The sequence below is a fragment of the Megascapheus bottae genome, chromosome 7 (assembly GCF_031878675.1).
Source record: "Megascapheus bottae isolate mThoBot1 chromosome 7, mThoBot2.hap1, whole genome shotgun sequence".
Taxonomy (NCBI): domain Eukaryota; kingdom Metazoa; phylum Chordata; class Mammalia; order Rodentia; family Geomyidae; genus Megascapheus; species Megascapheus bottae.
The window spans coordinates 63234891-63259635 of NC_143515.1; the positions used below are offsets into that span (position 1 = coordinate 63234891).

General features: G+C 44.2%; 1 protein-coding gene across 1 annotated transcript in view; it reads left to right on the plus strand.

Moving 5' to 3' along the window:
• Positions 1–24745, plus strand: part of Galnt14 (polypeptide N-acetylgalactosaminyltransferase 14) — a 199037-nt gene that overhangs the window by 139437 nt on the left and 34855 nt on the right. Inside the window, exons 3-6 of the mRNA XM_090336175.1 lie at positions 11921–12019; positions 20538–20605; positions 23173–23238; positions 23380–23501. Of these exons, the coding sequence (XP_090192301.1) occupies positions 11921–12019; positions 20538–20605; positions 23173–23238; positions 23380–23501 (355 nt within the window). The remainder of the gene's footprint in view (positions 1–11920; positions 12020–20537; positions 20606–23172; positions 23239–23379; positions 23502–24745) is intronic.

A 24745-nucleotide genomic window follows, 5' to 3' on the forward strand; every position in this document is an offset into this window, starting at 1 on the left:
CTTCTTCAGAGAAGACTCTCTTTAAGTCTTTGGCCCATCTTTTAATGGGATGGTTGTTACTTTGGAGATTTCTGTTACATAAGATGCTGCAAACCTAATAATGATTTTTATTGTATCTTAATCAGACAAAAGAATCCAACACCTGGAAATCATTGTCTGATACTTACATTGAAATTTTAAATTGAATTAGATTTAAATTTTAAGTTCAGTAATCACTTAGAACAATGACATCCAATAGAGCTACCCATATAATTTAAAGAGTTTTAGAGTTTGTGTGTGAACCAAGAAGGAAAAGAAGCAAGTGAAACTGGGGTGATGGCTCATGTCTATATTCCTAGCTGGTTGGAAGGCTGAGATTAGGAGGATCATGGTTTGAGGCCAGCCTGGGCAAAACATAGCATGAGATTCCCTCTCTAAGTGGAGCATGGTAGTATGTTTCTATCACTCAAGCTATGGTAAGAAGAATAAATAGGAAGTCTGATACTGATACTGACCCAGGCAAAAAGCAAATCCTCTTTGAAAAATAACCAGAACAGAAAGGCTGCAGGTGTGGCTCAAGGGGTAGAACACCTGCCTAGCAAATGTGTAGCTTGATACACACAAGAACACAAGAATCACACAAGGAAGAATATTAACTATTTCAATACACAATCAATGTAAAAACACACCACTGAAATATTTTACATTCTTTATTACACAAAGCATTTCACACTCACGGCTCATCTTCATTCACACTAGGCATATTTTCGCATGCTCAGCAGCCACATGTGGGAAGTGGCTACCATATTGGTGATGCCTTCTAGAAGAGAGCATCTGGGCTGGAGTGGGATCTCTGGTTTCCCCACTCTTTCAGAAGGAAATCTTGTTCATCTCTTCTTGGAATTATGTACACAAGAAGATCCTGACCTTTGAAACTTAGGTGACGTAAGAAGCTTAGGAGCACTCTATAGGTCCCAGATGTTCTCCTAGCACAACTTCAGCCCAGGGCTTTCTGTTTGCTTCGTGGTGGCCCTCTATGCCAGCTTTGGGGCTCTTCTTCAGTTTGGCTGACTTGTTCACTCTTTGCTGCATTTGCGATCTTGGCCCTCAATCTCTATAGCTCCATAATGCTACTGTCACTCATACTTTGGCAAAGGACATTTTCTGCTCTGGCTTTGGCTTTATGGAAATCTCATCTGCTTTTACCTCATGTACCCATGCACTCATTCTTCAGACACTTAGTTACCATGCAATGTGCTGAGGTGACAACCATAAATGTCTGTTTTCACTTTAGCAGCAGCGAGTAGGAGTGAGAACATGGTCTTAGAAACTCATATTGGAAAAGCTTCGGGAGAAGGATATATGCCTCCCAAGAGAAGTAACTTTCACGACACAATTAGAAGAGGAAAAATATATACCAGGCTTCAGAAGAGAGAAGAATACAGCCCACCAAAAATGGTGATCCATGCCGATGAGCCATTAGATTGCATTGAAAAGTGTCGAAGATGCAGTTTTAGAAAGATTATTCTAGTTGTAGCATACATGATAGATTGGAAAGGGATAAAGCTAGTTAGGAAGTTAATGTAATCATTTAGAAAAGATAGGATGAGAATATAGAGAAGCAACCAGATGGGGAGATAAGAAAGACAAATCGATGTGGCTAGGTTTAATGAGAATAGGCACTGGGGAGAAAGGAGGCAGGGCTAGAGAATATCTCTTGGGCATGGGTACATGGTAGATGGTACGTTTAGAAGCATAGAGAGTTGGTGGTCTTGGTTGAGTGGTAGAAAAAGAAATTATTCATAGAAACATCCTGAGGATGATGCAAGCAGGTGAGGGTTAGGTAAAAACAAGTGGTAATAACATCCTTAGGGGCAAGACTTAGAGATGCTCCAGGGAGGAAGAAGATTGAGAAGATGAAAGCCTGGCAGATAGGGGTGAATCTTTGAAAGGTCTCAGTATTTAAGATGAAGAAAGGAATACAAAAGCCAAGAAGAAACAGCCTATGGAGAGGATAGCCACTTTAGAGTGACATTACCAAGTCTAACAGAGAATACTTGAACACTTAGTAAAACGCAAAAACTCAAGAGCCACTGTTTCATTCCTATAATCCTGGCTACTCAGGAGGTTATGATCAGATCATGATTTGAAATCACCCTGAACAGAAATCTCCATGAGATTTCATCTCCAATTAATCAACAAAATTCTACACTGGAGTTAGGACTCACTCAAGTGGTATAGCACTAGCCATGAGCAAGAAAGCCAAGCTAGAATATAAGGCCCTGAGTTCAGACAAGTCTATGATGGGATACTCAATGACCAATAAGATAAAAGCTACAAAGTTTCCATTAGATTTTGCCTCATAGAAGCAACGGGGACTTTGGTGGGAGTTTTCTGTGGGGAGAGAGTGGTAAAAAAGAAATCTGAAGATAGAGGTGGCCAGTGACCTTATGTGGGTTAGTGCCTGAGGTCTGTCTGTGCATTCTAAGAGGCTCCCCAAGTCTGAGTTCCTTAAAGGAATGGAGTGAGTTCAGTTACTAAGAAGCAAGAGAGACTGGCTTTGCTGCCAGAGGATATGCTTGGGCATTTCAATTCATCATTCTGGCCCTCAGTTTCCATATCCATTAAAATTAAAAACAGCCAGAGCTCGTGTTTTCTAAACAGATGTCCCACAAAATTCTGTTTGGTACAATATGTGGTACACTTTACCAAGTATACATCTTATTAATAATCGAGTGCACATTGTGTATGAAAGAATGCATGGGAAGAGAAAGGAAGAAATGCCAGGCTGTGGATAGTACAGGTTTGGTGAATTAGCAGGACTCTCAGACCATTGACATGTGCATTGATGAGCCACCAGCAAAATGGCAATCTAGTATTCTTACAGTATTTCTCATTTGTCTAACTTACTTGACCCTTATCTAGTTACTAATCATGCATAGACATCTGGCAATACTACCCAGAAGCTCTCAGTGAGGGGAGTTCACTTAACTAGGTCATATTCTTAGTCCCTTCTGGTCCAGGATTGTTATAGCCCAGGAGTTTGCTCAGAACCAGAGAAAGGCCTTCCAGCTGCGGTGGCTCAGAATAGAGACTGAGCTTTCAAGGGAGTCTGAACGGTTTGGCCTTATATCATACAGTCCCCTCTTCCTGCAGTTGGCTTCCCAGTTTGACAGAGCAGACCCCATGGGATATTGTTACATTGCCAGGAAAGAAGAATTGAAGAGCTGATTTCTGAGATCATCATTTTGAGCTGCAGCCAGCAATTAGTCAGGCAATGCAAGTGCCCTAGAAGTATCAATGTGTAGGCTTTCTGAGAAATCTGCTACTAGGGGAGATAGCTATGAAATCCAGGAAGTGTCCTCCAAGGATCAAGCAGTGAACTTCTGACCCTGAGCTGCCTGGATAAAGAGAAACAACTGTGGTAACAGTTAACTGCAGAGGAATGCATATGTTGGTCTAAGTAGGCCTGGGTACTTAAGAACACCAGGTGCCTTGCCATGTGGCCTTGTCCCAAGGAAGGTAGGAATGTCTGTGATAATAAATACTATGATATTCTTTTTTATTTGTTTGTGAACTGGGCATTTATAGCAGAATTTAGCTTCAAAGCTGTAGATACCTACTGTGTGAAATGAATTAACTTCTGTCCTGTGTCTGTGGAAGGGTGCTAGTTATAAACCATTCTTGGGAGAAGTAAGAAAACAGTGACTTCCCTCTACATGTACAAACCAGGGCATCCTTTCCCTACCATCAGAGCATGGATGAAGAATTCCAGCAGGCTCTGGGAACCTAGTATGTTAGGGGAGAAGGGGAATAGGATGCAATTCTATGGCTCTTTGCTCTAATTCCAAGGGATTGTCTTTTATCCAGGAGAGCTGGACTTGTTTTTTCTAGGTAGCTAAATGTGCTTATCTTTTCTCTTCCTCCTCCTCCTCCTCCTCCTCCTCCTCCGCCTTCTTCTTCCTCTTCCTCCTCCTCCTCTTCCCCCTCCTCCTCTTCCCCCTCCTCCTTTTTTTTTCTTCTTCTCGGTTGCTGTGTGGCAAGATATTCCAACATTCAGTGACCTAAAATTTATCATCCAGGGCCAGGAGTTTGACCTAGTGATAGAGTGCTTGCCTAGCATGCACAAAGACCCAGGTTCAACTCCTCAGTACCACATATAATGGTACTGTGGTCTAAGTGGTAGAGCTTCATCCTTGAGAAAGTCCAACGACAGTGCTCAGGCCCTGAGTTAAAGCCCCAGGACTGGCAAAAACAAAACCTAAAACAAAATCCATTTATCATCCAGTCTCTTTAAGTTATGGATCATGACATGATTTACATGAGTCCTCTACTTCAGGCTTCATCTGGAGATTATTCTCAAGGAGTCACCTATGGCTGTTGTCACCTCAGGTCTTGAGTAGGGAAGGAGCCTCTTTTCAGGTCACTCATGTGACTGGCAACAGGTTTCAGGTCTTTGTCATATGGGCTTTTCAGTATGACAGATACAAACTTTTATATCCTAATCACAAAAGTGACATCCACCACCTTAGCTCTGCTGTTCCACAGAAGTTAGTCATTGAATTCAGGTCACACTTAGAAAGGGAATTAGATCAGAGGTGTGGATTGGGAGCTGTGTTGGAAAGGTGTTCACCGCAGAGCCCAACCACTTTGCTCAGCAGTCCACCTCTCTGTTCTGGCCTACTTTTTTTTTTCTCTTCTGAGTATACTGGAATTTAATAACATGCTAGGCAATTAAAATATGACATAGTTGCATAGCAAAGCTCCATAGCACTTTAAGTATCTTTTATGAGACACGGGATTTCTGTAACACCAAGTAAGGATGGCTATTGAGGCAAGAAGCAAGAGCAGTAGATGTTTATGCGGATGAACAAATTAATCTGCATGTGAAATCCCAGTGAAATTGACATGAAATAAAAATTTCATGCCTTACAGTTTATCAGTGTTCCCCATGAAATGAGATTAAAAGGAATTTCTGATTTTACACTTGTCATACTTTCTATGCTGCCTGCGTTTTTCTCTTCTGAAGAATTGGGTATGAACCTAGGGGTCAGCTTTAGAGTTGGTGTTTTATATTTTCTGTTCGTCTTCTTTTCCTCCTGGGAGCAGGTTTCCTCACACAGAACAGAGCTGGGAGTGAATTAGATGGTCTCAGATCTAAAAATGAAATCTGATTTGAAAACCAATAGCAAGCTTTCCTCCATCCCAAGAGAATGGATACTCAGAGAAGGTCACTGGGCCAAAAGCTTTCCTCACCGTCCCTCTTCCTCATGTGTATCAACATTGGATTGGGTGCTGGTGAGAAGAAGGGAAAAGAAAAAAACTATGTGAGGCTTCCCCTGGGCTAGTGCTACTATTGACAGAGAGAATGACAGACAGAAGTGAGGGAGGGAGCATGTTCTCTACCCCATCTACAGAGACTGCTACTCCTTCAAGAACACACAGCTCTTCCTCAGGAACTGAGTCCCACCTCACCCCACCGACCCCTACCCCCTGTGATGTCTTAGGCCTCTGTTTCCCTTTACAGTCTGGCTATGGAGTTAGAGAAATGGAGGATGTGAATATAACTTACTCATTTCCTCATTCCAGGTCTGACCTGTGCAGTGTAACAAGAAGCTGAGGGACTAGAAAGAACTGGAACTTGTTCAGGAGCATATACCCATGAACTATCATTTCCAGGGCCTTGTGTGGCAATATAAGGAAGCCCCTATTAAAATATTCCCCATCTTTCTGATGCAACTTAAGAGGAAAGCCTTTTCCCTTTTTCAAGGTAGAGCACTTCAGTTTCTGTTTCTATTATATTTTTTTTTACTCAAAATACTACTCAAATTCAGATTCTGATGTTTTTGCTTATTGGTTGGTACTCACACCAACTGAGCCATGACACCAATCTCAGCTTCTAGGTTCTAGGGCTCAGTAAAAACTGCTTCTTCAAGTGGTGGTTCAAGTGTGACAGCATGGATACCACAGTGTCTAGGGATACAGACTAGACCTGGGTAGCAGTCTTGTCACAAAGATATGACAGCATGAGACAAGGACTCAGGGATCCCGGAAAGTTGAGGCTCTAAATGAACCTTACTAGCTGCAGTGAGTTACTCTTTCCATAATAGAGAGACTAAGAAAATCATACTTAATCCATCTCCTTAGTAGTTGTATTAGTTACTTTTCTTGTTGCTATGATCACGTGCATGACAGAAACAACTTAAAGGAAGACAGGAAGGTAAGAAGAGCAGCTTATATCATGGTAGACAGGAAGCAGAGAGGGAATGGAACAGATTTCACCCAGTATAACCTTCAAAGAAATGCCCCTATAACTTATTGCCCCAAGATAGGCTCTATCCCTCAAAGCTCCCTCCCCCACAAAAAAAAAAAACCAAACCTACACCTCTTGCTAGGGATCAAATGTTTAACACAGAAGCCTATGGGGGACATTTCGTAATGTTCCTAACAATAGTGAACCTATAGAACAATAGCCAGCCACCGGACTGATATAAGCCATTACTTGAATGTGCCTGACAATGCTTGGCAGTAAGGTCTCCAACAGTGGCCATTTAAACACATAAGATGGATATGATCACCATCATAAACCAGGGACGTCAAACTTAGAGCAGGGAAATCAAGTCACTACCAAACTGCTAAGTAGCCAAGGTTTATCCTGAGAGTGGTCCCGCTAAACGTTTGCATTTGTGTGAGTTTTCTCTATACAATAACTGTCCTTTGTCTCTCCTCAAGGATATTAGAGTCCCCTTCAAAGCTAGGAATCCTTGCCATTTCTGGAATAGCCTGAATTGTACCCCTCGATATCAACATCTTAGTAATAATAAACACACTGTCCCCTCTACTTCATAGTTAGTAGGTCTGCCTCTCTATCATCCCCTCTGGTGTTATGCTGGAGAATAAAATTCTAAATGTTTAGAATTTATGACCAAGGCTTTTCTTCTATGGAGGCAACGTGAACCAAGAGGCTGCTGCAGTATTTTATGAGCCTGTACATCATTATGCTACCCCTGTCACTGGTAGCAGTGTTCATGAGCACGTTCCTGAGGTACCCACATTGTCACGTGCCTGGGTTTTAGAGATAGTTACCAACTGTGGAAAGAGTCAAGAGGGCTTCACTTCTCCCTATATCCTGGAGATTACAGTCTTATAATGTCTCCTGGGAAGCATATCCAGCCAGTTAGTGACACGGAACCCCACCGAGATTAGGGGGTGGGAGGGCACGGAGGTAATTTGAGCTTCACCTTAACTCAGGGGAAGTTAAGAGTCTTCACTAAGACTTTGCAAAAAGCAAAGAATAATAAGCTATAGAAGCCATGAGATATTGACCCAGAAGAACACACTTTTCAGAAGCTTCTGTGGCAATTAGGACTTTCCCTTCCCTACCCCTTCTCCCCCTAGTCTGTTTCCTCCTCCAGTGAATGCCCTGGTTCCATGATATAGGCTTAGTGCCCCACCCCCACACATCTTTCCTCTTCACTGGCTTTTCTCTCTGGTCAACCCTGGGAATCTTTAATAAATTATCAACATGTTTTCTCATCCATCTGCTGGCGCCAGACCTCCATGTAGGCTATCTCATCCATTCCCCTCAAACCCCTGAGAGAGCTCATTGTTTGATTAATCTTTCAGTCTTCTCCCACAGAAAGTCCACTCCTCTTGCAGCATTAAGTTCTAAAGATTTTTCTTGACCTTGATTTTAGCCTCTAATACTTGTCCCTCAGAAAGCTGCAGATGAGGTCTTGAATATTAGGTGATTTGTGTATAGGACTCAGGGGCCAGTGGGCTCTGCCAACACCAGTGCTTTTGGACCAAGGAAGCATGGTTCTGCGCCTGTCTTTCCTGGGTGGTGCATGTTATGGTATCTCATGGGCTCTCTGACCAGCCTTCAAATAGGACCTGTGTCTTTTTCCTAGAGGCACAGGAGGCTGGAGGGCTCAGACAACAGATGTCTGTTGTTTGTCCAATTTTTCCTCTCAGCTCCAAAGTCCTTTCCTTCCCATATTCTGTGAACTTGTAACTCTTGCATAACACAGAATCTGGTTCAATTCTCTGATTGTGATAACAATTCTGAGCAACTATTAAATACCAGGTATTTTCTGTGCCCTGTCAGCAATCTTCACTGCAAGTCTGATAGGAATGGACTTCTTTCCCTCATTGTACAGGCCACAGACTGAGGCTCAGAGAAAGTAAATGACAAGACTAGATGACTAGTTCTTGCTCCCTTGAACTAGAATTGGTGCTGCATTATTTTAGGTCTCCTTATCCTCTTGCCAGTCATAGTCCCTTACTCACTGTTAGGATTGTGTAGAACCATTTATCACAGATGCCTTTCCAGCCCACACTAGATCCAGCTCTGCCAAACAAAGCTTATCTGCAGATTTGGAATGACGTTAGAAATAAAAATATTTCCTGCTTGCTAAGCAGAGACTGTTACTATGTAATATATTAATAATCTAGGAGAAAGTATCTACAAGTTAGCAATTGATATCTACTTTTCCTAGGTGAAGAAACTCAGGCTTAATAAAATCAGAGTGTCACAGGTGACACAGGGACATAGTTGAATCTCAGCTGCAAAATGGTATTTTCAATATTCTGTTCAAATTTCCCATGCATATTGAACATCAGCTACTGTAGAGTTTCTGCTTGTCCATGCTGTGAGAACTTTAGCAAGAGAGCTTTGGGTAAGCTCATAGATGAGCTCACAGCAGCTTGAGAGGTAGGCTATTTATTCCTGGCCCCATGCTGGTAGTTGTATCCAGAGCCCCAGAGCAGGAGTCTGAACTGCTATTCTCTATTCTGTCTGTCTATATGTCTACCTGTCTGCCTCTCTGTCCATCTTCCAGTTTGTCTCTTGCTACTTTACCCCCACGAGATTCAGCTCTCCTCCTCCAAGAATCTTTCTTTACTACTCAGAGTATTACACCTCTATCTAACAGTATGTGTGTGCTTCTGGGTCACTGGGTCTCTGAGTTACTGATACACCTAATTCCCCAGATGGCATTTCCAAGGCAAGAGAAGTGACTTTCGTCCCTCAAAAGCTCTCTAAAATGTCAGCTTCTGAATAACTTTCATCATAAAATCTGGGCCTTGAGGTCTCAGTAGCCACTGTTGGGGCAGGGGAGAAGAGTAGAGGGGAGAAGATGAGAATCAGCTTCAAGTTAATACTCAGGGCCTGACCCTACCAGTGGATTCTAGAGCATTTTCTTCTATGGCAGGGGCTGCAGCAGCCAGGGAAGCTGGGCCACTGGCTGTGTCTCAGTTCTAGCAGTTGCAGCCTTCTGGGTCTTTATGCTCAGGGTCTCTCCTCTTGCCTCTGAGGGGTATAAGGAAGTTCTGTCTAGCTCACTGACTTGTTATGTCTCTTCCCTAAAACAAACACTTACTCAACCCTGTCCCTGACCTCTGACTCAAGCTTGTTGGTGCTGAGCATGCTCACTGCTGTACTCTCATCCTGGACTTCTCCAAGCCCTTCCAGGCCCTGAAGGACCCTACAGTTCACCAAACAGTGGCCCCAATCCTATTGTCCTGTTCCCTCCTCACTGCTTCTAATTAAGTTAGGATTGTGTCCAAAGGCAGGAAATTCCAAGGCCTCTTCTTACTGAGGGCTGTTTCAAAGCAGATTGCTTTCCTGGACATAATAGTTTCTAATGCACAACAAATCAGCTCTGATTAGACAGAGTAGACCCATGATTATGGGTCATCTTCACCATGTCTGTAGGAGCAGGAATTAGGAGCATCTTGGCTGAGCATTGCTGGCCTAGCAGCCCTTGTTGCATTAGGGTAAAAAGACTGCTGGGACTCCTGTTATCTTGAAGGTGGGTGGGTCCATTTCCTAAGTGCTGCCCAGGTGGGAAGGTGGCCTCAGCATCACTCTATGAGGATGACGGTACAAGGCTGCTTGAGGGGCCTCACAGCATGGCAGCAAGCATCATTCATTGTGGCCAAAGAAGAGGCTGTGGAGCTTTAACAATTTGAACTTGGAAACCATCTACTGTCACTCCCATTATGTTCCACTGGTCATATGGCCTGCCCTGATTCAAAGAAGAAATGCGCCAGGAGGCATGAAGACCAGATAGTGGAAATCCTGGAAGCCATTTGCCAACCCTTCTTAAAGCATAAAAGGCTGATTCTTTTTCTGACTGGGGAATATATTTCTTGACTTCTTTTCTCCCTTTCTCCATAAATAGATATTTGGTACACTCAATCCTGTTCTTAGGGATGTAGAGATGGATAAAGGCATGAATCTTGCCTTGGAGAAGCTCAGTCAAAATGAGGAGATAGCCAAGTCATGAGAAGTGCTAAAAAGAGATACAGACAGAATTGTAGGAGCACAAAAGACAAGTCTTTTTCCTATCAGGACACATGGCAGTATTTTCACAGGAGAGGAGACTTTTGAAGAACAGCTGCTCCTCAAATTGGGAGGAAAGGGAACACATTACATGAAAATGGTGTGGAGCTATGACAGAATATGAGTCTGTGATTGTGAAAAGTCCCGAAGATCATGACAAGGAACTGGGCATGATATATCAAGATCCACTGAGGACTTCCATCCAGAGGAGACAGTCTGGCAGAGCCACGTAGTGGGCAAGACAAAACTGTTGGGAAGATTGGAATGGATGTTGCTACAGTTGCTCTGAGGAAGAAGAAAGACTTGCTGAGCTAGGGCATGGGGACATAGGAGGGTGGGCCTTAGGAGGCAGGACTACCAGGATGTAGAGAGAAGGTGTCTCTGGAGGGACACAGAGGCCTGCAAGCCACAACTTTCCTTTCCTTTATCGCTGCCTGGCCTGAGCACAGTAGCTCTACTTTCTGTGAATAGGTTCTCTGCATTCACACTGTAAGCCTACAGACTTTGCTCTGCTGGAACCAACGGGCAGAATCATCAGGCCACAGGGGACACCTGACCCACTGGGCTAGGACTGGAGCTCTTGAGTATTGCAGGCCACAGACTTCTTTGAGAATTGAGTGAAAGCTAAATAACAACAACAAAAAATACACATTTGCACAAATGGTTTACAAACAATTTTAGAGAGCTTAATCTCCTTGCAGCCTATCTCTGGGGGCCTTGGACCCCAAATTAAAATCCAACGAAGAAATGAGAAAATACGGAGAAATGTCAGACTCCCCAAACATCTGTTATTAACTTCTCCTCTTTATGCTTCCACCCCTGCCCATAATTGGGCCACCCTGAATTAACGGGAAACAGAAGGAAGTGTTTACCCGCTGATGGCCCTGGTGCACTAGCCTCACTTGGTGGGGTTATTTCCACTATTATAGTAATTTTCAAACTACAGGCTACAATTTCCACTTGCAACAAAGGTATTAAATTGAAATTACCTCAGATGTAATTGTCATACCAAATAAACCCAAACACTTGGAAGTGAATGCTTTCTCAAGATGAGGTTTCATTGCTTACACTGATGTGTTAGGGCTCTGCTTGTTTAAATACGATAGATTTAAAGTGTATGAGGTAGAGAGTGTCAGGAGAGGGTATGTTGTAGTCAGTTGAAAATTCTGTCCCAGAACATAGGATGGGGAAGCCTCTTCTCTGGTCATGGCATAGACAAGAAGAGCAGAAAGACACAGGCTAGGGGGCAAAGCCTGAGACTTGGAATTTTGTCTCTGTAGCTGTTGGGCACCACTGAATACTAACTCAGACACACATCAATTATAACATTTGTTTTCTGTAAGAACTTATTATGGTTCCAAACCCAAGTTACTTCCAATTGAAAGGAATTCAAGCTCAATCATTCTCAGAGCTCTCTTGGGACCTCTTAGGGCCAAGTGAGGTTTTAGGGCCATATCCAGTGTGAAGCAGGTGGGAAGGCACTGCAAATACTAAGCACCTAGCTTTACTTTGACGCCTCTGTTGCCCAGGGTCCTAGATCTTCAGATCTGCTTTGTTTCCAGAGGTTTTGCTAATCTTTCCCTGTTTCCTTCCCAGATGCTCCCTGCTGATGTATTGTACGGATCTTCCGCCCACCAGTATTATCATCACCTTCCACAATGAGGCCCGCTCTACCCTGCTCAGAACCATCCGCAGGTAAGGCAGGCTTTCTTGTTTGAGGGCCAGCATTGCCCTGGCACTAAGTGGGAGCCACTAAGTGGCTCGCTAGGAGCCAGACCTGTAACTAGAATCAGTATTTGTGTCTGTATGTTGGGTACTATCCTGTATCATTCACTCTTCACATTCCATTGAGGGAGGCCATCAGCCTATTTGTAGGAAGAAGTAAAGTCCCATGTTAGGTGACATGTAGAAGTTCAAAGAGAATAAACAGAGAGACTCTCTCCTCTGAGCCCTTGCCCTTCACCTTGTGCTTGACAGCTTGAGAAGGGGTCATTGGTTTGTTTCATCCACATAAAATGGTGTCCAGTAGCTGACCATGGTGGTAGGGCTGAATCTTGGCTTGAGAACAACCTGAGGAAGGGTCCCACAACTTCACAGGTCTTGGCTGGGCATATCTGGGTTTTGTTGGTCACAACTGAAGGAGAAATCAAGACCCAGAACAGCTGTGTATATACCCCATCCCCAGCATTAGGCTGAGATCAGAACTTGGGTCAACCAGGGGCTTCCCATATTGTATCCTACCTCTCGGTAGTCTCCCAGACACATGCCAGAGCAATGGTGGTGCATATCAGAAGAGCCATGTACAAACTTTCTTGGCATTATTGCTTTCTTGACATCTACCATTAGTTCCAGCTTCATTTCTCCATGGCCCTCTGTCTACCCTCAGCACATAATCTTGTGTTCATGTCTGTCTTGCTAGGTATGTCCTGTGGCCTGCATAGATTTTCCATATGCACAACTTGTTACGTCAACCCCAGCTAGGACTGTCTCTAGAACACAGAGCTAGCCCCCAGGAGGCCTGGCTTCCTATGTCTGATTCAGATGACCATTGGGAGTTTTGATTTGTCTTTTCTGCTACACCATGCCTCTTTTTCTCCTTAAGCTCACCTTCCCCCTCTATGTCAGCTCCCCAACTCTCACTGCCTCTCTCAGGGTTCTAGTAGCATCTGCACTATAACTGGCAGGAAAGGTAGTCCTGGTTTTCAACAAGGCCTTGCCATCCACAGAGGCCCAGACTCCTATCTCAGCTGGAGAGATGGGCAAGCCATTGCATTGCTATGGCTACTTTTCAGTGAAGTTGTTTTAAGTGATGTGGCTAAGAAAGCAGGATTCTAGTCTTTGCACTGACTCATGGTTCATCTTCTCCACAACCTGGACTAGGCCAGTGGTGGTGCTCAGATCAGTAAGGGAGATGAGGGGCTGGTATTGTACAACTACTTCTTCCAGCAGAGCCAGTGAAGTGAAGGCTCCATGTTCCTGTAAGAGCCAGCCCTTTCTGCTAGGCAGCACATGGCTCCATTGCCTGGAGCCACCAAGAAGAAATTGGATTAAATGTGGGTCAGGAGTATGTCAAGCACAGTAAATCTTTATTTGCGTTGGACAAGCCATACTGTTCCCCCCCCGCCCCATTCCCTGTGTCTTATAGTATGGGGAAGTTCCAGGTGTATGGAAGCAAGCTTAAAAGCAAGCTCAACTGGTGCCTCCAAAGAATGCATTGCCTCACTCTTCCTAACGCTAAATGTTGAAAGCCTACTCTGCAGGGTCAGTGCCTGTCTTGGAAACATAGGGAAGCAGGTACATGGTAGAGGACAGCCATATCTGCTGCCCACATGTTCTTGGCTGCTTACACTCCATGGCCAGTCATCTGTCAGCTTACAAACTCAATGTGCTTAATTCAAATGTGATTTCCCAGAAGGCCAATATCTCTTGGTGGAAAAATATGTCTGGTCATTCTCAGTTGACTGTCGAGTAGTAAAGTACTTTGCTAATGTATAAACCTGAGCAGATAGATGGTGAGGCCAGGGTTAAAGAGTGGTTACTGTGTCTAGGTGTCTTCTCCTTACTGAGGAGTGAAGAGCCATCATCTGCCAGGTACCTGGTCACGTAGATGGACCAGACCCAAGGCTGCCTGTGCCTTCCTTGCTGCACTGTTACCGACTTCCCCAGTCATGCCTGGACATGTCTGGGCATATCCATAGGAAACCATTAGCAGCCCATAAAGGCTACTACTTTTCAGCTGGCCTCTGCTTCTAGGACTTGAGCTTCCCCCCAACTTCTGCCCCCAGCAGAAGGCTCCCCATGAACCTTTCTCGGCCTGTAAGCACTCAAGTACTTATTAATAATACAATCTTTAGTGAGATAAACAAGGACTTGCTTTCATTTCATAGGTAACTTCCCTATGACAGAGTTTACCAACCAAGGAGATGGGAGTACAATCGTACTTAGCACATATCAATGCTGCTAATTCCACTGAAGGAGTTTGGACTGCCCTGCCTTGGATAGAGACACCATCTGGTCAGCTTTGTAACTAGTATGCTCTCCAAAGAAGAGATTTTAGAATATTTAAAGGGCCCTTCACCTGAAATCAGAAGACCTGGATCAAGTCTTTACCTTTACCATGTAGTCTTGGCAGATTACTAACCTCTCGTATTTCCAACGCTTGTAACATTTTTTTCACAGTGTTTTCCCTCCAGGAATGTAATGGGCATTTTAGAAGCATTATAAGGTAGCATGGGGCTCCCACCCCCCCTCCACCTCCATCACTGTGTTTGTGTTCCCAGGAGCACTTGAACTACTGTCCTCTGTCTCTACCTCTTCAGCTCTAAGACACTTCTCCTATTTCCACTGCTCCTTCAACTCTTTATAACAGTAACAATGACACCTAACAATAATATTAATATGTTTATTCATCCTCAGCTTCATGGTCTACAGAGCACATCTCTCATTTCAGGTAGAGTTCAGGCTGAGTCTTGGAAGTAGATGGTGCATGTTATGGATATTGCTACACAGCCACAGAGCTAGAGAGTCGGTAGCTGGCATTCTGACTTCCCTGGGGAGGCAGTTCAGGTCTTCTATCTACTGGCCCAGAGAAGAGCTGTCCTCAGTGCCTCACACCGTGAGAGGGGGTTTAGAACTATCCACAGTACCATACTTTCAGAAGCCATCATGCAATGCCAGACCATTTAGCTGAGAAAACCACGGGCCATTTTCTGTTCCTTAGAACTGCAGATGTAAACCAGGTCTCCAACTCAATCCAAGGGTGAGGCACAAAGAACTAAACAGTGTGTGACCCCATTGTGTGAACAGATAAGTGCTTACACCATCAGTCCACTGGGTGGAAAGGAATTTAAGGGTAGAGACAAGATTACTTTTACAAACTTCTGTCTTTAGGTTCCATATCTTCTTTCTACTGATCATACAATTGATCATGCAATACACAAAAGTACTTCCTGGACCTGGAAAAATTTTATATTAGGTCAAGTCTGGAGAGACAAAGATTGTATATTTTCCCCTCATATGTAGAAGCTAGAATAGTTTATAAACATATAAGTAAACACATTGGGTGGTATTCAAGTGCATATACATGTATGAGCTGAAATATGGTAGATTCAAGGGAGGATTCAAACAAGTAATTCCTTAGAAGGTAAAGTCAGAATTCAACAAATAAATACAAGGAAGCAGATACTTGAAAGAGGTGAGATGAGGTCAAGGAGGGAAGGATAGATAAACAGGATAAGTAGGCAAAATGCAGTCAATAATTCAATGTATGTCCTACAAAATTATGTATAGCAAGGGTTTGGAGGGATAACTGAGAACATTGAAAGGAGTGACATTGATAAGATGCATAAATTGCCTTGCTAAATGGCAACTTCTTTCTACAACTACGTCAAGATAATAAAAAAAATGTAAAGCGCTTTCTATGTTGCTTTTGTCATTGGTGGAGTGAAGTTCTTTCTTCCTTAGCTTTCTAGAATTCTGAGATAGCTTTTACCACCAGGTCTCTGATGGGACAATGCTTGAGGAACTGAAGATTTTCACATGTTCTCTTCCTTTTCCTAACAATGCCTATTATGAACTTGGCCATGTTGTGACCTCAGCCCCTGTCTACCCAGTCTAGGCTCTTAGTTAGCTAGGGAGCTGGGGCTAGAAAGATTCATCTGGGGTTTTAGAGCCCAAAAAGAGGCCCAATGAGGTAGAGGACATAGAAGGAAAGAGGGAGAATCACAGCCTTGACACAATAGGGAGGTTCTTACTTGAGGTACAGTGCATCTTGACAGTGTTACAGCAAATCCTCTAAGTAGCACCAAGGCTGTCTCCTTCCCTTATGGCACCCGTCAGCCTTTACTTCCCACAGGGACTCAGCAGCATGCACTGCCTATCACTTTAAGCCCTGACTCTTCCCACTGTTGCTTTTATGTAATCCTCTCCATTGGGGCATGGAAAGGAATATTCTTAGATGAAGGTAGTTAAGAATTCAGATCCTGGGGCCAGATTTGCCCAGCTCTGCTCATGACAACTGTGTGACCCTGGACAAGCTACTTAACCTCTTTGCCCAAGAGAGACAATTAGTAATTCCCTGTCATGACTGTGGAGAGATCAGGTATAGATAGATGTATTAGCCTTCTCTAGAAGAGCAGTGTGTGTGTGTGTGTGTGTGTGTGTGTGTTAGTTTATTAGATTTATTTACAAAACCAAGGGCTGGATATCGTCTCACAATGGCCAAAGCTGGAGAACTGTAGAAATCAGTTATCTTCCCAAGTCAACAAATTGAAATTTTCAGTCAATGATGCAGACTAGAGGCTTGGAATCACCCTGGGGAGTGACTGGTATGAGCCCATTGAGCCCATGTTCCAAAACTGAAGAAGCTGGAGTCTGACATCCATTAACTAAAGCAGCAGCAAATATATATATATATATATATATATATATATATATATGCGCACACACACACACTTATATACCCGCTCAAGAAAACTTGAACTTTCACATGGATGGATTTCCTCTTTCTTCTGCTTTTTGTTCTATCCAGGCCACCAGTCTATTGGACAGGGGCTATTCTCTCTTCAATTTGCTAACCCCCATGTCAATCATCTCTGGAGACACCCTCACAGACAAACCCAGAAGTGTGCTTTACTCGTTTCTTGGGCTTTCTCCATCTAGTCAAGTTAATGATCAAGATGAATCATCACTATTGGTAAATCACAGAATAGTGCTTGGCACATTGGCAGCCTGCTCAGGTAGCAACAGGTGTAACTATGAGCCTCTAGCCCTGAGAGACAGCACTGAAAGAGAGCAATGTTCCAGAACAGTGGTCTCCAAGCATGTGTCAGAATCTCCTGAAAGGCTTGATAAAACATGGTTTCTGGAGCCCCAGCCCCAGAGATTCTCACTCAGTAAGTCTGAAGTAGGGCCCAACAATTTGCCTTTCTAACAAGTCCTCAGGTGATCATGACCCTGTGGCTCAGAGATTCGACTTGGAATCATGGTGGTGCGATGAGGCCTACTGCAGTGTGTTGCTTCAATAGTCTTAGCAAGGTCTACTTAGCAAGAGCAGCTCCCATGTGTCAGGTCTGGTGTTAAGCTTTTCTCACGCAGTTGGGGAAACTGTGGTGCTTGAAACTTAGTACTGACTGGAGCACTCCTGTCAGTGAGCGGAAGCTGCACGGATATGTACTTGAACCCACATCTGTCTCACTCCAGAACAACTAAAGTCAACTGTCAGCATCCTAGGGGGGATCTTCCTTCAACTGGTATTTGTGGAATGATAAAACCTGCCTGCATACAGCACCATGGAGCTCACGAAGCAATTTCAAATATATTTCTTCATTTCTTGCACACAAAAGCCTGTGAAGTAGGTCAAGTATTAATATCTCCTGATTTTACAAGGAAAAGGTAATTACAGAAGGAGTGGAGGCTGGTAGCAGACCAGTGTCTGGTTCAGGACTATATAGCTAGTAAATGGCAGAACCCACCTAGGTTTCAAGGCCCACACACCCTGCAGGACCCTCCAAACCCCAAGGTTTCATGTCAAATTTAGGGAGGTGTCTGCATAGAAGCCCCTGTACAACTGGGTGTAGGAAATTCCATTCCAGAACAATACCAAGGCAGAGTGTGGCTATATTTCCAGCAAAGTGAGTACTTGCTTCCACAATAATGCCAGGTGAGAAGGGGCAACTGGATTGGGGTAGGGTTGAAGTGAAGTCAAGCCTGCTCTTGGTTGGGATCTGGAAGAAAGGGAGAATTTCTTCTGCTGTCAAGAGGCTGAGGGGCACTGGGGCCTGAGATAGGGAAAACAAGGAAAAGGGACTGTGGTAACCCAGGTTTGCCTGTGGAAAAGAGGGTGTGTGTATTCAGAAGGGAGGGCAGTCCAGGTTCCCTGAGCTAGACTTGACCTCCTTTTCCAGCAGCCTCCTGTGTGCCAGAGCCCATGCCCATTTGAGGCCTTTCCAGCCTGGAGCCACATTTAGGGAGACCCTGCTATCACTTCAATTGCTCTGATTTGAGAAGCAAAAACAAGCCAGGTGTTACCAGGAAATGGTCTAATTAGCACTTACTGCTGACAATTTCTTTCTCTTTTTTTCTTTTTTTTTTTACATTTTAAACCCTGGACATTTTTTTTTTTATTCACTAATCATCTCTCGGTTCAACCAGTGCAGAACTGCACACGATTTACCTTTTGATGTTCACAGAGAGAACTCTTGAATTTCAAAGAGCTGGCAGGGATTTGGGGAAATCGAATGCAGAAGCTACAGCTGTAATCAAACCTCATTAGAGGTTATTCTTTGAGCAGGTTTTTTTTTTTTTCTTCCCTCTGTCTGCCTCACTCTCCCTCCCATCCTGATTAGAAGGCTGGTAGCTGGGTTTACTGTTTTCTTTGGGACAATCATAGTAAGCCATCTCCACCCACCACCTCCTGGTGGAGGCTAAAGCCTCCTTCCCTTCCTTGCCCCCTCACTTCTCCACAGACAGTGACAGTAAACTTGGGGCTTTGTAGTGAGATTTCTCTCTCCGATCCTTAACACTAGCTGTCATGGTGAGAATTAAGCCTTCATCAACAAAGGTAGTTCCAGGAAAATTCCCTTCTAGGACAGTCTACATCCTGCCTAGAAAAAGGTCTAGACCAGAAACTGGACACAGAGTAGGTCTGAGCAGAGGAATATTCGTAATGCCTCTCCCAGTACCCTTCCTGAAATCCTTCTCTGACTTACACTGGAATCTGGGTATCCCACAGTGGCTGGAGCACCAGAGCTGTTTTTGAGAAGCTGTGAGGTTGGGGATGTGTAGAAAAAGTGGGAAGCAGCCATCTCAGGGAGTCCAGAGACCCAGAAATAGTTCTGAAATCCAACTTGTGCCCCTTGACTAGAGATTCAAAGCAAGGAGGGATACCTGCAGTCAGTTCAATGAAAACCTCATTTATGACACACAAAATAGTAAAACTGCTACCATTTATCATCACATAATGCCAAACACGATGCTAAATGCCTGATATATGTTTTCTCCTTGAGTTCTCTCTCAATAGCCCTGTGAAGTGAGTACTAAGCTCTTTATCCCTCTTTTTGATGTGGAGTGTGTGCTGCAACAGAACAGTACAGTAACTTGACAGAGATGATACAGCTTGGAGTAAACCACAAACCCTCCTGCACTCATCCTCTCCTACCCAGTGCCCAGCACATAGTAGGTGTGAACCAAATAGCCCTTTAGGCAACGGCTCTGGTCTGGACATTGACAGTACCAGAAGAACTGGACAAGGAATATTGCTTAAGGATACTTCCTTCTAGACGGAGTGGTAGGCAGAAGAGGCCTAAAACCAACTGCTTGAGTCAGGAGGTGATAAAGAGCTATAGGGAACTTTGGATATAAACCAAAGGATCCCAGAAGAGGAAGCAACTAATTCTCACTAAGCAGATTGGAAAGCTATTCGCAAAGAAGTAACATTTGAACTGGTCCTTGTGGGCAGTGTAGGACCATTTTAGGCAGGTAGAGAAGAGTCTCTCTATTGTGAATGAGCAAGAGATGTTCAGATAGCAGCACTGGGCTGGGGCAGCAATGGAAAATGTGTGCTGGCTTCAGCTGGTGGGAAGCTGTGAGGTGTAGGCAGACAGGGGGCACTATGAGGTTTCCTCAGTGTATGAGTGTGGGCAGTCATGAGGAAAGTCACATTGTTAGATTTTTGTGTTTGGAAGTTCACTGGGTAGGTGGAGGCTGGCAATAAATCAGTCAAAATAAAGTGAACCCAAACTAGACCTGATGTTGTGTGTATATATATATATATATATATATATATATATATATATATATATATATATTTCCAGCACACAGGAGACAGAGGCAGGTGGATTTCTAGTTAAACAGGCTAAACAGGACAGAGATATAGGAGGAAAAAGTGGTTTGAGTGACACTTCCATTTGGGACCACCCATCTCATTCTCCTCTTGGATGCTGGTTGGATGTGGGGTTTCAGAAAAGGGAGGTTTGGTGGGGCTAATTGTGAGAGGGGTGGCTCAGTGGGTAGCAGAAACTTCTGTTCACTAAAATGGAGAAGGGGTGCCATCACTTTTCTGCTGGCTCACAGATCGAGCCATGTGACTGGATATCACAGTCACATTGTGTAGCTCTGAGTGTTCATTGTTCTGGACACAACGATGGCTGTTTCAAACAAATGCTTGCATTTGCAACTCGGAGACATAATGATTTTTCTTCTTTCCCTCCCTCAGTGTATTAAACCGCACTCCCATGCATCTGATCCAAGAAATCATATTAGTGGATGACTTCAGCAATGACCGTAAGTAATGTCACTGACTGGCAATTTAGGCTCAAACATCTGATCCCAGGCAGAAGGAAATGTGTCTATTTGCTAGAGATGGAGGAAGACAGAGAGGTTGCAACAGGCATGGAAATCTTTTGTCTGTGCCTAGGCTCAGAAAGAAGATAGACTTGATGCTTGACAGACAATTTCTGGGGTCCTCTCTTGTCCGTTTATGAGGGCTCATTGAACTACCTGTATAGATTTTTCCTTGATGTATGCATGTATACTTGTGTAGTTGTGTGTAAGTGTATGAGCACATAGGACCTCTGCTTATAGATAGGTGTATGTACACACTTGGGTAGGTATGTGCAGTTAACATGAAGGTGTTTGCCCATACATGTGTACAGATATGTATGGTGCACCTAACATGTAGGTGTGTACATACACATGTTGACATGTATATGGGTACAGAATGCACATACAGATGGGCCACCATCCTCTAACTTACATGTCTGGGCAGAGAAGAAGATACATACCCTCAAAAGAGTAGTGCTGAGTCCCAAAACCTGGAAGCTATATCAATTACCAGAGTTCCAGTTCTTTTTTCTTTTGCTGGTGCTAGCATTTGAATTCAAGTCCTCACAGTTGCCTGGTTTGCTTGCTTGATCATGCTATCCTATGTGAATATTATTTCCAACACAGCTTTCACTGATTACTTAGGAGACGGAATCTCATGGACTTTTCACCCTACGCTGTCTTTGAACCATGAATCTCCAGATTTAGACCTCTTGAGTATCTAGGATAATAGATTCCTAATTCTTTCTCTTTTTTTTTTTTTGGCCAGTCCTGGGCCTTGAACTCAGGGCCTAGACACTGTTCTTGGGCTTTCTCAAGGCTAGAGGTCTACCACTTGAGCCACAGCACCATTTCTGGCTTTTTTTTCTATGTATGTGGTACCAAGGAATTGAACCCAGGTCTTCATGCATGCTAGGCAAGTACTCTAGCACTAGGCTAAACTCCTGGCCCAGATTCCTAACTCTTATGTTGCCTTAATCTGCCAGTCTACACTGAGGCTTTCTATCTCTTTCATTCCTTGGAATGAAAGATCCCTATGGGCTATCCTGTCATCAGACCACCTGAGGAGCTCCCTTTGTACCTTCCAACATGTCCTCTTAGCCGTCCTATCAAAGGTCCTGGCTCCCACCCAGTCCTCACCCATTTTTACCAAGAAAACCATGCCAGAGTTCCCAAACATGTGTGTATTAAATCTGAAAGGCAATAATTATAGAAGCATTGTCAGAACTGGAGTCCTGGAAGTGCTGTCGCCTCCTCTGGGAGCCGTTATCCCTGTAGCCTGGGTGCAGTTCTATGCAGTCAACAGTATGCAGACACAGCAGCCTGGTGGTAAACGCGTGGAAATTGGACAGGCACTGGGGTACCTCTGGGTGTCTGGAGGAGAGCATAGATCCTGGGAGCACCGGGAGCACCCTCAAACTGCTATTCCAACCCTGGTAGCCCACATCTGTAACAGTCTCAGCACCTCAGGGAATAACACAGATGTGTGTTTTATACAAAAACCCAAATACCAAGGTCTAGACTGTTGTTTTGAGAACTCAGTGTTCTTCTGTCCTTGCCTTGGTGAGGAAGATTACAGAATTGATGGATACCTGCCCTACTCAGCTTGGCACCGAGACAGGAGAAATGAACATTGATGGATTCACTTCTGGGCAGAATAGTCTACTAGGCAGTGCCTGGACTCAGGAACCAGACTGCCTGGGCTCAAATCCTAGATCTGGATTTCACTTGCTGGCCATGTGCCTCAAAGAAACCATTAACCTCATAGCATCAGCTTCCATGTCTACAAAATGGAGCTGAGTACTATTATATGTTGTAGACCTTTTATTCTTCGTATGTGTTAAGATTACATGTGTTAAGATGTTTAGAGTGCTCAGAACATGACCTGGCTCAGAGGAAGTCCAGAAAAGTCTCTTCTGTTGCTCCTTAGAGTCCAGAGTACAGCAGAGAGGCCAAGGTCAGTTACCAAGGTAAAATCAACGTGGTGAGGCAAAGCTAGAAAGTTCAGAGCCAGGGAACTGATGAGCTAAAGAAGGCTAGCTTGAGGATGATCCAGTCAAATGCCCAAAAGGGGTGTTTCATCCCCCTGGCATGTTGCTATGAAGGCTGGAGGCTGTCTTTTCCTTATCAGCTGTGTGAGCTGGTGAATATGCTTCTATGCCCAGCTCGATGATTGAAAATCCATCAGGTTATGCCTCCATGAAGAGGGTCTTTGGGACTTGAAAGCAAGGCCAAAAAGCCATGCATGTTTTTGGCCTTCCAGAAGGCTTGACCAGACACTCTGAAGTGAACAGGATGTTGATCTCATCTTTCAACAGCCTGCAGCAAGGCAGCGACATCCCCAGATGACCAGGTAAAGGATTCACCCCTAAAATGTTTCTCAGTGAATATACAGAATCTTATCAGCCCTGTCCATGGCCCAGAAGCCTTGTAGTGTCAAGGCAGCAATGGCAGATAGGGCTGCCTTACCCTGTGATTCACGTGGCTTCACAGTGGGCCCTTGCTCAGCATAATGTTTCTCTTTGCAGCTGATGACTGCAGACAGCTAATGAAGCTACCTAAGGTGAAGTGCTTACGCAACAGCGTGCGACAAGGTAGGTTGAGGTGCAGGACAGGGTGCAGGACCAAGTGAGGTGGGTTTGTGAGGTGGCTTTGGTTGTGTTTGGGTATTCAGGGGGAATGCTGGGTGGTTCCAATGTGGTCTTACCACACCTAGTCATCTGTCCCTGATGCAGGTTTGGTCCGGTCCCGGATACGGGGTGCCGATGTTGCCCAGGGCAGCACGTTGACATTTCTGGATAGCCATTGCGAGGTGAACAGGGACTGGCTTCAACCCTTGCTGCACAGGGTCAAAGAGGTGAGTGGACTCAAGACACCCAGCTGGATGCCTGCCCCAACTTCCTCTTAAACTCCTGATTCTTCTGAGAGCTCCGTGGGACTAATTGCAGTTCCAGTTTATAGATGGAGGAACTTAAGAGTGCCTTGACTAAGATCACACAGCATTCAGTGGTAGAGCAAAGACCTTGGTCTATGTTGTCTGTGTTTCCACACTTTCCCTCCCAGCAAGCTTGCAGTTGGGGATACCAATAGGTCATATCTGATACATTCAGCTTACTGGGTAACACAGGACAACCCAGACAGTACCCTTCACTAGTACCTTCTGTAGGAAGGAGGAAGCGGAATTTGCCAGGCTTTTTCAACTAGGTCTTGAGACCTGTATCTTCCTTTCACCTCATGTATTACCCTTACCCAAAAGCCCTGTGTCAAACTAGCAGAATGGATTCCAAGAGACTTGAAGTTCTTGCCTCTGCCCACCCATAAATGACGCTGCTATTCTATATGTTTCTTTTCTCCATGATTCACCCATACCTGTGGAAAGAGGAAGGAAAAGAAAAGATTTAAATTTTCCCTGCTTATTTTGTATTCCAAGAGGTCATTCTTCCCTCCAATGGACAGAATACACAGCATGCTCTAGATATCAAAATCAATTATTTGTGTTTGTGCTGCTCATCACTCTTTGGTCTGTGATTTGTAACAAACCTATTTGGCAGATGAGGAAGCAATCTTGGCCTGATGTTCCTTAGCAAGATATCCAGATATGAGATATCTGCTCCCCAGCTGGGACCTTTAATCTCCAATACTGAGTCATTGATAGGAGCTCAGAGCCAGCAATGTCTTCCTGACACCGTTCATGCCTAGAACTGAAAGGAATCTGAAGTATGTAAATGACAACTGAGGGAAAGGTAGCAGAACAGAAGGAAGGTTAGAGAATCCACTGTGGTTACTTAGGGGGGGAGGGAGAAAATGGAGACAGCATCTGTTTACAGGTATTGTATACTAATGAGATGATGTGTTCCCTAGTTAAACCAATCACAGGGAGAACAAGTGTGTTGGATAACAAGGAGTGTGTCCTAAAAGGAGTTCTTTTGGTCAGGAAGCAAAGGACAGGACACAAAAGCAAGGTTCTCTCCTTTTGTATTGCAAAAGTAACCCACAGACACTGGAGACATTTTAGAAAATACACAACAGTAGAATGAAGACTAATCAACAGAATTTTACCATCCGAAGAGGTCTTTGTCTCTTGGTAGAAAGTATCTTTTT